The following is a 12,940-nucleotide window of genomic DNA, read 5'->3' as shown; positions in this document are numbered from 1 at the left end:
TCTCATCCTCTGTCATCCCCTTCTCCTCCTGCCCCCAATCCCTCCCAGCATCAGAGTCTTTTCCAATGAGTCAACTGGTTGCATGAGATGGCCAAAGTACTGGAGTTTCAGCTTTAGCATCAGTCCTTCCAAAGAAATCCCAGGGCTGATCTCCTTTAGAATGGACTGGTTGGATCTCCTTGCAGTCCAAGCATATCTGAGGTTATTGATATTTCTCCCAGCAATCTTGATTCCAGTCCAGCGTTTCTCATGATGTACTCTGCATAGAAGTTAAATAAGCAGGGTGACAATATACAGCCTTGACATGCTCATTTTCCTATTTGGAACCATAGTTGAAGGTAAATATTTTCTATTGATAAACGAGTTATAAAAACCTCTGCAGAGGTCATTAAATCAGAACGTGAGTCTGGGTGTCCACTAGGGTGGAAACTTTGTCAATCCCTTTCTCACATAACACTCCCCTGACATTTTTTTCCTAATAGATTCAGTTTACTAAATGAATCACATTTAATTGTGATCCTAAGTAATGGTAAATTATGTGTTTATTTTGCATTTGAATTATCATGCCATGGTATTTTTAAATATGGCCTTCTGTATAGCTTCTCTCCTAAAGCTTGTTCCAACATATACTTGAAAAGTGAAGTAGAAGTATTAGTTGTTCAGGCACATTTCACTCTGTGCAACTCATGGACTACAATCTGCTAGGCTTCTCTGTCCATGGAATTCTCCAGGCAAGAATGCTGGAGTGGGTTTCCATTCCTTTCTCCAGAGGATCATCCAGACTCAAGGATGGAACCTGGGTCTCCTGCATTGCAGCTAGATTCTTTACTGAGCCACCTGGGAAACCCATATTTTAGAGTAATAACCTAAACACTTAGTTTAGTTTATTTTTAAGTTCAACTGAGACTTGAAGAAATCATTATGCTTAACACAGAGAAACTGTAATTTTGTGCCATGTCATTTGTTCTGGATTTCAGTATCTGTTCACCATCATCTTCCTAGGTAGACTACTTAAATTTTAACTTATAACAGTTGTTGTTCACTTATCCAGATTCTTTTCACTGGAGAAGCAGATTGAAGCTAGATTCTAGGTGGCTCAATAATCTTTTATCAGCCTTTCATATTGCTGTCCACCTTTCTTACTTCTTTACTGTGAAAGAACCCTCTCAATCATTCTTAAGAATCTGATCTTGGAAAGCCAGTTTTAGCCATTTTACTTCTGTTTTGGGCACACTACCCTGAGTATTTTACCAAAATTTATCTTCCCAATTATACTTTTCGCTTTCAGATGTAGATGCTGAATTTCAATGAAATTTAAATTTCAGTGAGATAAATTTTAACCAAAGTCTATAAAATAAGTAGCCTTTCCCATCCTACTAATTGACAAGCTATCTTTCTCTCTAGGTTATTTTAGAAGACATACTGAGTAAAATGAATAAAGGAAATCTGTCTGTAGTGTCAGAATTCATGCTTCTGGGACTTTGTCAGTCATGGAATAAGGAAGTCTTACTCTTACTGATATTTTTTATGCTATATTTGATCATTGTATCTGGAAATATTGTCATCATGATCTTAATCATCACTGACCCCCATCTGCATTCCCCCATGTACTTTTTGTTGGCCAACCTGTCCTTTGTTGATATGTGGCTTTCTTCAGTAACTTCTCCTAAGATGATTACGGACTTTGTCAGAGAGAACAAGACTATTTCCTTTGGAGGCTGCATGTGCCAGATCCTCTTTGTGCATTTTGTTGGAGGGGGTGAGATGGTGCTATTGGTGGTAATGGCCTATGACCGCTATGTGGCCATCTGCAAGCCACTCCACTATTCAACCATAATGAACCTGCAAAAGTGCATTGGGCTTGTGGCAACTTCCTGGACCACTGGCTTTGTGCATGCCATGAGTCAAATGGCTGTGATTATGCAATTGCCTTTCTGTGGCCCCAGGGAAATTGACAGCTTTTTCTGTGATATACCGCTGGTAATCAAGCTTGCCTGCATAGACTCTTATAACTTGGGAATATTAATGAATGCTGACAGTGGGGTTCTGGCCATGACCTGCTTTGTTCTGCTGCTGATATCCTACACATATATTCTTCTTACTGTTCGCCAAAGCTCTAAAGCTGGTACATCTAGGGCACTCTCTACCTGCACTGCCCACATCACAGTGGTGGTGCTCTTCTTTGGGCCTTGCATCTTCATCTATGTGTGGCCACTCAGCATCACCTGGGTGGACAAATTTCTTGCTGTGTTTTACTCTGTTATTACACCTCTCCTAAATCCAGCCATTTATACCCTGAGAAATAAAGAGATAAAAAATGCTCTGAAGAGATTCAGAAGCTACTACCTACATTGCAAGAGGAATACTAATGCCTAAAATCTCACTGGAAGCACTTCAAATTGATAACATACAATGCTGGGAGCCAGCACAGGAGACCTTTGCCACCCATGGCGAAGGTCATGAGGAAGAACCCTGATGGGCAAAGGCGGGTCAGGACTTGAGGGACTCCCCGACCCCACCCATGACAAGGTCATGCGGGCGAGACGGATCAAGACTCAAGAGGTCCCCTAGATCTGCTGGAGCATCTACCCCTGAAACAAAAATCTGTCTGTTATACTACAGTCTTCTGACATTAACAGGGGCTATCCCCAACCACCTTTCTCTGGAAAATTAACTTAGAGCTCCAGTTAATAGTCTCCTGCATATAAAAGGAGTGTCTCAGGTCAAACCTCTCTGCTGGCAGACTAGCTTGTGTGACAGGATTATCCACACTCCTGCTACTATGCACATGATTGTTTACAACCTCTCAACCATAAACAGCACAGAAAGTTTGGAGTATTTTGAAAGTCTTAGTTAGCATAGGGCTTTTCTAAAGATAAAAATCATGTTGGTGAAGGGTTTCATTGCTGAGTTAATGATTGCCGCCAGGCCTCCATATCCTCAGGCACCTGGGAGCATGTTAATCAATGTAATTGAAATGTAGAAAAAGAAATATAGTAGTTTTGATGTTAGCAATACTAGACTTTTGAGTTAATGAATTTTCTTTTTGTTATAAATCACTGTACTCTTTCATTGTTATAAACCGATCCTTGCTATGTAAGAATGTAACTTTATCACTATCTTAAGAATAAGTAGATCTTAAGGGAAAACAAGTTTTCTGATTGACTAACCTTTATCAATAGAAAGAAAGATGGGGCCATAAAATGTTAATCAATCTCCAGACCAGAAGATATTGTAAACAAACATAAGACACTTGAAAGAACAAAGATATGCTAGAACACTCTGTGTTTAGATAAGGGTGGGAGCAGCTGACCCTGCGTGACTCTGCTTCTTACATTTATCTCTATGTACAACTTAAAGTATAAAAGCTTCCCTGAAAAATAAAGAGGTGGACCAGGACCAAGACCAGTTCCACCAAAGCTTGGTTTCCCCGTGTCATCTTTTCTTTCTTACTCTCCTTTTCAGGCTAATTCCCATCTGGAGCACAGAGGTCCGCCATGTTTATTTATTTGCCTGGGCTTCTAAGATCTGAATCGGAAGGCTCCCTGTGTCTTCACTCCCTTGGGAGACCAGGAGGGCGCCTGCGACCTACGTAAACGGTGCAAGTCACTTATATCGAGACTTTATTGATTTTCTGTGTAAACCAAGGAATATAAGCCTCTTTCTCTACTATATTTTCCTAAGTGCTATATTCCTTCTTTATCTCTTTCTATATCTCTAAATAAATTATTTGTCTAGGTCGCTGATGCCATCCCCCTGAGGATACCCTGGATCCAACCGGGGCTGGACCCTGGTAATTCAGACCTTATAAAAGAGGTTGAAAATTCTAGGCATTCAATTTATATATACAGGTAATGTCTGTCTCCCTGGTGGCTCAGAGGTTAAAGCGTCTGACTCCAATGCAGGAGACCCGGGTTTGATCCCTGGTCGGGAAGATCCCCTGGAGAAGGAAGTGGCAACCCACTCCAGTATTCTTGCCTGGAGAATCTCATGGACAGAGGAGCTTGGTAGGCTACAGTCCATGGGGTCGCAAAGAGTCGGATACAATTGAGCAACTTCACTTTCTAATGTCTGTCTCCAAGTCCAGAAATAGGGTTGATATAATTCATGGAATTTCAACAACTTATTAGTTAACCAGTAGAACACCATGAAATATTTATCTAAAATTTAAACACTAATAATCCTTCTTTGTGAGGGGATTATCGAATCAGTCTTCCTATGCCTTTAACTAAGCTTTAACTCTTTAAATGAGAGTTTAAACTCTCATTTAAAGTTTAACTCTCTAAATGAGAAGCTTAAATTCATTCAGCCAAGTCATACCCCCATCCTGATAGATAGCATCTGAGTAAACTTCTCTTGAATTTTCTCCTAACTCCATTTGGAAAATGTTTTTGTAATATTCGCTCTTTCCCTCAAGCCTTTCACTTAACTTCTTGTCAAGAGGCAACTGAATTATTATTTAACTGGCTTCCCCGGTGGCTCAGAGGGTAAAGCATCTGCCTGCAATGTGGGAGACCTGGGTTCGATCCCTGGGTTGGGAAGTTCCCCTGGAGAAGGAAATGGCAACCCACTCCAGTATTCTTGCCTGGAGAATCCCGTGAATGGAAGAGCCTGGTGGGCTACTGTCCATGGGGTCTCAAAGAGTCGGACATGACTGAGCGAGTTCACTTCACTTCACTTCACTTCACTTGACCCAAATACTAAAGAAAAGCTATATGAGACAGACAGAAAGAGAGTGAAATAACTGGTACAATACATAAGGAATAACAGTGGAGGTTAGAATAACAGTGGAGGTTATTCTGTATTTGACTTCCATTAAAAGTGAAAAAAAAAAAAAAGTAAAGCCTAATGATTTTTTGGGCTATCTTAGTCGCAAGGACTAATATTTATGCTTTAAATTATTATTAACCATTTGTGTAAAACTCAATTGTAAGCTCCTTAAGGGCAGGGGCTATGCCTTACCTGGTTAATTCTTGAAATTTAGGACATTAGTTAATATATAATCAGCATTTAACAAATATATTTTAATGTAAATATACAGGCCAATTTTTCCATTCAAATACCCATAACATTTATGGATCATGGTATATTTAATAGTCTTCAGTCCTTAAAAATAAATTCCTAAAAATTTCAAATTATGAACAAAATTTACCCTCTTTCTTGCAGAACTATAAATTAAGTGAGTTGAAATTCAGTTGTAAGAATCAACAATATAAGCCTGAAAATAAAAATATGACACATATGTGGTTTTTGTTTTTCTTAATATGGAACCAAAATACAAAAAGCAGAATAAAAATAATGTACTTATCATCCTTGAATGCCTACTCTGTGCCATTACATGTATTATTTTAAATGTGTTAATTAGTCCCAAATTGCAAGTAAGAAAATTAGACTCAAAAACATGAGTTAAAGTTCCTCAAGATAAGACAGCTTTATTTTTCTTCACTTAAGGATTCAAAGATTAATTTGATTTCCAAGATTGTTCACTTATTAAATGACACTACACACTACAATAGAAAACTACTTACTGCAAAGAAAGCGAAATGACTTTTAAGAGGCTTGCCCATTTTTCTACTTGGAATTTATCACTTTTAAGTTTTAAAAAACACATTTTATGAGTTATATGCATTCCTAGTATTTTCTCTTAGCTATGTGACTTATTTTTCCAGTCTCAGTTTTTTATTGAACAGAATTAAAAATTTTAGTGTGTCTAATTTTTTAGAGTTAATTATTTTTTTGCTTATTTCAAAGTTATGAAAACATTCTACTTTATTTTTTAGAAGCTTTTCTATCTTAACTTTCACATTTAAGATCTACAATCATCTTGAGCTTAACTTCTCTGTAAGAAATAGAACTCAAATTTCATTGTTCAACATGAAAATCCATTTGACCTAGATTTTTTCATTTTGGTAGAAAAACAAACAAACAAAAAAACCCTTTAAGTTCATCCCTGTTATGTATGTAGTCTTATCCCTGTATGTAGTCTTATTTTTATCATCTTCTCCATAGGAAAGTGATCCTTCCCTCCTTTAGGGTTAACACAGAGTTTACAATAGCATTCAGTTCAGTTCAGTCGCTCAGTCGTGTCTGACTTTTTGCGACCCCATAAATCGCAGCATGCCAGGCCTCCCTGTCCATCACCAACTTCCGGAGTTCACTCAGACTCATGTCCATCAAGTCGGTGATGCCATCCAGCCATCTCATCCTCTGTCGTCCCCTTCTCCTCCTGCCCCCAATCCCTCCCAGCATCAGAGTCTTTTCCAATGAGTCAACTCTTCGCACGAGGTGGCCAAAGTACTGGAGTTTCAGCTTTAGCATCATTCCCTCCAAAGAAATCCCAGGGCTGATCTCCTTCAGAATGGACTGGTTGGATCTCCCTGCAGTCCAAGGGACTCTCAAGAGTCTTCTCCAACACCATAGTTCAAAAGCACAATAGCACAAATATTTAAACTCTGTTTTCATAGTGTTCATATTTTTGTTATTTTAAGTGTTAGTATATGCATAGATCGCTTTATGGATTCTCTGTTTTTTGTACCTATTGACCAGTTCGACATTCTCTAATTATCATAGCTATTAAATTAGTCTTGATATCTGGTAAAGTAAGTCTTCTCAATTTATTTCTCTTTCAACTTATTTTTGCAGTCTTGGCTAAATACATTTCCACATAAATTTGTGATCCACTTTTCAATTCAAAAAAAAATTATTGCTGGAATTTTGATTGGGATTGCTTTGCAGTCACTATCTGCAGTCACTATCTGCAGTGATTTTGAAGCCCCAGAAAATAGTCTGTCACTGTTTCCAATCTTTCCCAGCATCAGGGTCTTTTCTAATGAGTCATTTCTTCAAATCACGTGGCCAAAGGATTGCAGTTTCAGCTTCAGCATCAGTTCTTCCAATAAATATTCAGGACTGATTTCCTTTAGCATTGACTGGTTTGATCTCCTTGCAGTCCAAAGGACTCTCAAGAGTCTTCTCTAACAACACAGTTCAAAAGCATCAGTTCTTTGATGCTCAGCTTTCTTTATGGTCCAACTCTCAGATCCAAACATGACTACTGGAAAAACCATAGCTTTGACTAGACAGAATTTTGTTGGGAAAGTAATGTCCCTGTTTTTTAATGTGCTGTTTTGGTTTGTCATAGCTTTTCTTCCAAGGAGCAAGCATCTTTTGCTTTCATGGCTACAGTCACCATCTGCAGTGATTTTGGATCCTAAGAAAATAAACTCTGTCACTGTTTCCGTTGTTTCTCCATCTATTTGCCATGAGGTGATTGAACCAGATGCCATAATCTTCATTTACTGAATGCTGAGTTTTAAGCCAACTTTTTCACTCTCCTCTTTCACCCTCATCAAGAGACTCACTCAAGTACTTATTTATCTTTAACTGGAACTTTGTATCTTTTGACCACCTACCTCCAAATCCCCCTCCTGCTAACACTATTTATGGCAACCACAAATCTGATCCCTTTTTCTATGAATTTTGTGCTTTTTGTTTTATTAAGATTCCACATATAGATAGACTAGTAAACCTGGTCTTTTGTGTTCCTATGGAACTGGGTACAGTTTCACTAGCAGATAAGATTGTCCATTTCACAGTAATGTTTATTTGTCATTGTTCAGTTGTTAAGTCTTATCTGACTCTTGGTGACCCCATGGACTGTAGCATGTCTCCTGCCCTCTGCTATCTTCCAGAATTTGCTTACATTCATGTCCATTGAGTTGGTGATGCCACCCAACCATCTCATCTTCTGCTGCCCTCCTTTTCTTTTGCCTCTAATCTTTCTCCTGCATCAGGGTCTTTTCCAGTGAGTTGGCTCTTTGGACCAGGTGTTCAAAGTATGGAACTTCAGCTTCAGCATCAGTCCTTCCAAGGAATATTCAGGGTTGATTTCCTTTAGGATTGATTAGTTTGATCTCCCTGCTGTCCAAGAGACTCTTGAGAGTTTTCTCCAGCACCACAATTCAAAAGCATGAATTCTTTGGTGCTCAGCCTTCGTTATGGTCTAACTCTCACATCCATACATGACTACTGGAAAAAATATAGCTTTGACTATATCGACCTTTGTTGGCAAAATGATGTCTCTGCTTTTTAATATGCTGTCTAGTATTGTGATAGCTCTCCTTCCAAGGAGCAAGGGTCTTTTAATTTGATGGCTGCAGTCACTGTCTGCAGTGATTTTGGAGCCCAAGAAAATAAAATCTATCACTGCTTCCACATTTCCCCTTCCATTTGCTATGAAGTGATGGGACTGGATCACTGCAGATGGTGACTGCAGCCATGAAATTAAAAGATGCTTACTCCTTGGAAGAAAAGTTATGACCAACCTAGATAGCATATTCAAAACCAGAGACATTACCTTGCCGACTAAGGTCCATCTAGTCAAGGCTATGGTTTTTCCTGTGGTCATGTATGGATGTGAGATTTGGACTGTGAAGAAGGCTGAGTGCTGAAGAATTGATGTTTTTGAACTGTGGTGTTGGAGAAGACTCTTGAGGGTCCCTTGGACTGCAAGGAGATCCAACCAGCCCATTCTGAAGGAGATCAGTCCTGGGATTTCTTTGGAAGGACTGATGCTAAAGCTGAATCTCCAGTATTTTGGCCACCTCATGCAAAGAGTTAACTCATTGGAAAAGACTCTGATGCTGGGAGGGATTGGGGCCAGGAGGAGAAGGGGATGACAGAGGATGAGATGGCTGGATGGCATCACTGACTCAATGGATGTGAGTCTGAGTGAACTCCAGGAGTTGGTGATGGACAGGGAGGTGTGGTGTGCTGCAATTCATGGGGTCGCACAGAGTCGGACATGACTGAGCAACTGAACTGAACTGATGGGACTGGATACCATGATCTGAGGTTTTGAATGTTGAGTTTCAAGCCAGCTTTTTCACTCTCCTCTTTCACTCTCATGAAGAGCCTTTTAGTTCTTCTAGACTCCCTGCCATTAGACTCGTATCATCTGCATATCTGAGGTTGTTGATATTTTTCCTGGCAATCTTGAGTCCAGCTTGTGATTCACCCAGGCTGGCACTTACCATGATATACTCTGATGATCCCCTGAAGAAGGAAATGGCAACCCACTCCAATATTCCTGCCTGGGAAATCTCATGGACAAAGGAAACTGGCGGTCTACAGTACATGGGCTCGCAAAGAGTTGGACATGACTGAATAACTTAGTTCGCACTCTGCATGTAAGTTAAACAAGCAAAGTGGCATTATTTATTTACTAAAATGTGATCTGATGAGTCTAGGTCACTTGGAAAATTTCCTTTTTACATTCCTAAGAGCTGTATAACTTACGTAATATTTACTAGAGAGCCATGCCTCTAGATGGATATTGGATTCATATTATAGTAGGTGATCCTTTATCAGTAACATTTTGATAAGTGAATTTGAGAGATTAAAGTCTTTTTTTTTTCTAGAAAAAACCTTTAGTTGATTTACTTGGAGTCTAGTTGATAAGGAATTTAGTGTGGTTCCCCTGTCTGCTTTCCTTTACTCAGAAATTTCCTCATGGTGAAGGGAGTGAATGGATAACACACCAGCTGCTTTAATTTCTCCCTCTCATACATTTATAAGCACATTATTTGCTACATTTTGGCCACCATCAAAATTGCCCCTATTATGAGATTTTAACTGGACCAACAAATATATTCCACATTCAAAAAAAAAATCTGTTAAGTATAGTAATGTGAAAAAAATGGCCAGTTAAGACAACTGACTAAAATGATGTTCACACAGTGATACTTAATAATATGGAAATTGTTCAACCTATAGAAACAGAAACAAAGAAAAGATTGTGAACAAAAGTTTTGACAACAATACCAATAGTTTAGACATAGTAAGACTTTTCCTATGCACTTGCTTTCTTTATAATGTATTTAAAGAAAAGAACTTTATTATTATGTATTATTTACTACAATCATTATAGTAATTTCATTAATTACATTTTCCCACTTACCCCATATTCTGCAATTTGCCTATTCTATTGTTTCCTTTTATCAGCAATTTATTTATCATTCTTTTTTTCCCTATCCTAAATCAATGTTTTAAATATCTCTGTGAAGTCCCATTTAATTATAAATTATGTCAATAATTTATTTTTAAAAATTAGATCAAGAAATGATAGATTCAGGGACATAGTCAAATGGATTCCTCTTGAAAATATGTGATATGAGGTAGTCTATTCAGTAATATCAAGATTGTGTGCTGTGCTGGGCTAAGTCACTTCAGTCATGTCCAGCTCTTTGCGACTCTATGGACTGTAGCCCACCAGGCTCCTCTGTCCGTGGACTTCTTCGGGCAAGAACACGAGTGGGTTGCCATGCCCTCCTCCAGGGATCTTCCTGACCCAGGGATGGAACTCACATCTCTCAACTCTGCTGCATTATCAGGTGGGTTCTTTACCACTAACATCACCTGGGAAGCCCATAGAAATAACATGTGACCCAGCAATTCCTCTCCCAAGGATATACACCAAAAAAGTGAAAATATGTATTCACAAAATAAATTTGTCTATGTATAACTCATATAGACCAATAATGCAAGCAAATGCCATCAACAGTTAACTAGATAAAAAAATATGGTGTATCCATACTGTAGAATTTTATTCAACCACAAAAAGTAATAAACTACTTTTCCAGTAGTCATGTATGGACGTGAGAGTTGGACTATAAAGAAAGCTGAGCGCTGAAGAATTGATGCTTTTGAACTGTGGTGTTGGAGAAGACTCTTGAGAGTCCCTTGGACTGCAAGGAGATCCAATCAGTCCATCCTAAAGGAAATCGGTCTTGAATATTCATTGGAAGGACTGATGCTGAAACTTGAAACTCCAATCCTTTGGCCATCTGATTCGAAACTGACTCGTTTGAAAAGACCGTGATGCTAGGAAAGTTTGAAGGCTGGAGAAGAAGGGGACAACAGAGTATGAGACAGTTGGATGGCATTACTGACTCAATGGACATGAGTTTGAGCAAGCCCCTATAGTTGGTGATGGACAGGAGGCCTTGTGTGCTGCAGTCCATGGGGTCACAGAGTCGACATGATTGAGCGACTGAACTGAACTAAACTGAACACATGCTACGACATAAATGAACCTTGTAAACATTATGTTAAGTGAAAGAAACCAGTCACAAAAGGTCACATATTGTATGATTCTATTTATACGAAATTTCCAGAATAGGAAAATCCATAGAAACAGAAAGTAGATTAATTGTTTCCAGGGACTGGAGAGAGGGGAAATTGGGGAGTGATAGTTAACAGGTCCCAGAGAAGGCAATGGCACCCCACTCCAGTACTCTTGCCTGGAAAATCCCATGGGCAAAGGAGCCTGGTAGGCTGCTGTCCATGGGGTCACCAAGAGTCGGGCACGACTGAGCGACTTCACTTTCACTTTTCACTTTCATGCATTGGAGAAGGAAATGGCAATCCACTCCAGTGTTCTTGCCTGGAGAATCTCAGGGATGAGGGAGCGTGGTGGGATGCCATCTATGGGGTCGTACAGAGTTGGACACGACTGAAGTGACTGAGCAGCAACAGCAGCAGCAGTTAATGGGTCCCGGTTCTCTTTATGGTATGAGGAAAATTCTGGTTGAGAGCATGAGGTACTAGTGTTCTTGAGATAGTTGGAAGAGGCAAATCTAACAATTTTGTAATTTGAAATACACCTGAGTCACTAGTAATTATCTTCTAACCTTAACCTACAGAAGACACAAATGCAAGACAGCAAGAGAGACACAGATATATAGAAACGACTTTGGGATTCTGTGGGAGAGGGAGAGGGTGGGATAATTGGGAGAATGGCACTGAAACATGTATAAGATCATGTAAGAAATGATCACCAGTCTAGGTTCGATGCAGGATACAGGATGCTTGGGGCTGGTGCACTGGGATGACCCAGAGAGATGGTATGGGGAAGGAGGTGGGTGGGGGGTTCAAGATTGGGAACTCATGTACACCTGTGGTGGATTCATGCTGATATATGGCAAAACCAATACAGTATTGTAAAGTAAAATAAAGTAAAAAAAAAAAAAAGAAAAGGCTTGGCTTTTTTTTTTAAAGAGAGCTCTTTCCAAAAATAATTATTACTTCAGGCTCTACTACAAAGCCACAGTCATCAAAACAGTATGTTACTGGCACAAAGACAGACATATAGATCAATGGAACAAAATAGAAAGCCCAGAGATAAATCCACACACATATGGAAACCTTATCTTTGACAAAGGAGGCAAGAATATACAATGGAGTAAAGACAATCTCTTTAACAAGTGGTGCTGGGGAAACTGGTCAACCACTTGTAAAAGAATGAAACTAGATCACTTTCTAACACTGCACACAAAAATAAACTCAAAATGGATTAAAGATCTAAATGTAAGACCAGAAACTATAAAACTCCTAGAGGAGAACATAGGCAAAACACTCTCAGACATAAATCACAGCAGGATCCTCTATGATCCACCTCCCAGAATTCTGGAAATAAAAGCAAAAATAAACAAATGGGATCTAATTAAAATTAAAAGCTTCTGCACAACAAAGGAAAATATAAGCAAGGTGAAAAGACAGCCTTCTGAATGGGAGAAAATAATAGCAAATGAAGCAACTGACAAACAACTAATCTCAAAAATATACAAGCAACTTATGCAGCTCAATTCCAGAAAAATAAACGACCCAATCAAAAAATGGGCCAAAGAACTAAATAGACATTTCTCCAAAGAAGACATACGGATGGCTAACAAACACATGAAAAGATGCTCAACATCACTCATTATCAGAGAAATGCAAATCAAAACCACAATGAGGTACCACTTCACACCAGTTAGAATGGCTGCGATCCAAAAATCTGCAAGCAATAAATGCTGGAGAGGGTGTGGAGAAAAGGGAACCCTGTTACACTGTCGGTGGGAATGCAAACTAGTTCAGCCACTATGGAGAACAGTGTGGAGAT

The 12,940-nt window shown here is 39.1% G+C and overlaps 1 protein-coding gene across 1 annotated transcript; it reads left to right on the top strand.

Annotated features, from left to right (window-relative positions):
• The first annotated feature begins 1,428 nt into the window (after nt 1–1,428).
• LOC138096768 (olfactory receptor 4K14-like) lies at nt 1,429–2,376 on the top strand. The gene has a single exon (XM_068993042.1). The coding sequence runs from the start codon at nt 1,432–1,434 to the stop codon at nt 2,374–2,376; it is 945 nt and encodes a 314-aa protein (XP_068849143.1). The 5' UTR covers nt 1,429–1,431.
• Nucleotides 2,377–12,940: the final 10,564 nt, after the last annotated feature.

Source organism: Capricornis sumatraensis, chromosome 2, assembly GCF_032405125.1.
Source record: "Capricornis sumatraensis isolate serow.1 chromosome 2, serow.2, whole genome shotgun sequence".
Classification (NCBI taxonomy): Eukaryota; Metazoa; Chordata; class Mammalia; order Artiodactyla; family Bovidae; genus Capricornis; species Capricornis sumatraensis.
This window is presented reverse-complemented; position numbering and strand designations above follow the sequence as displayed.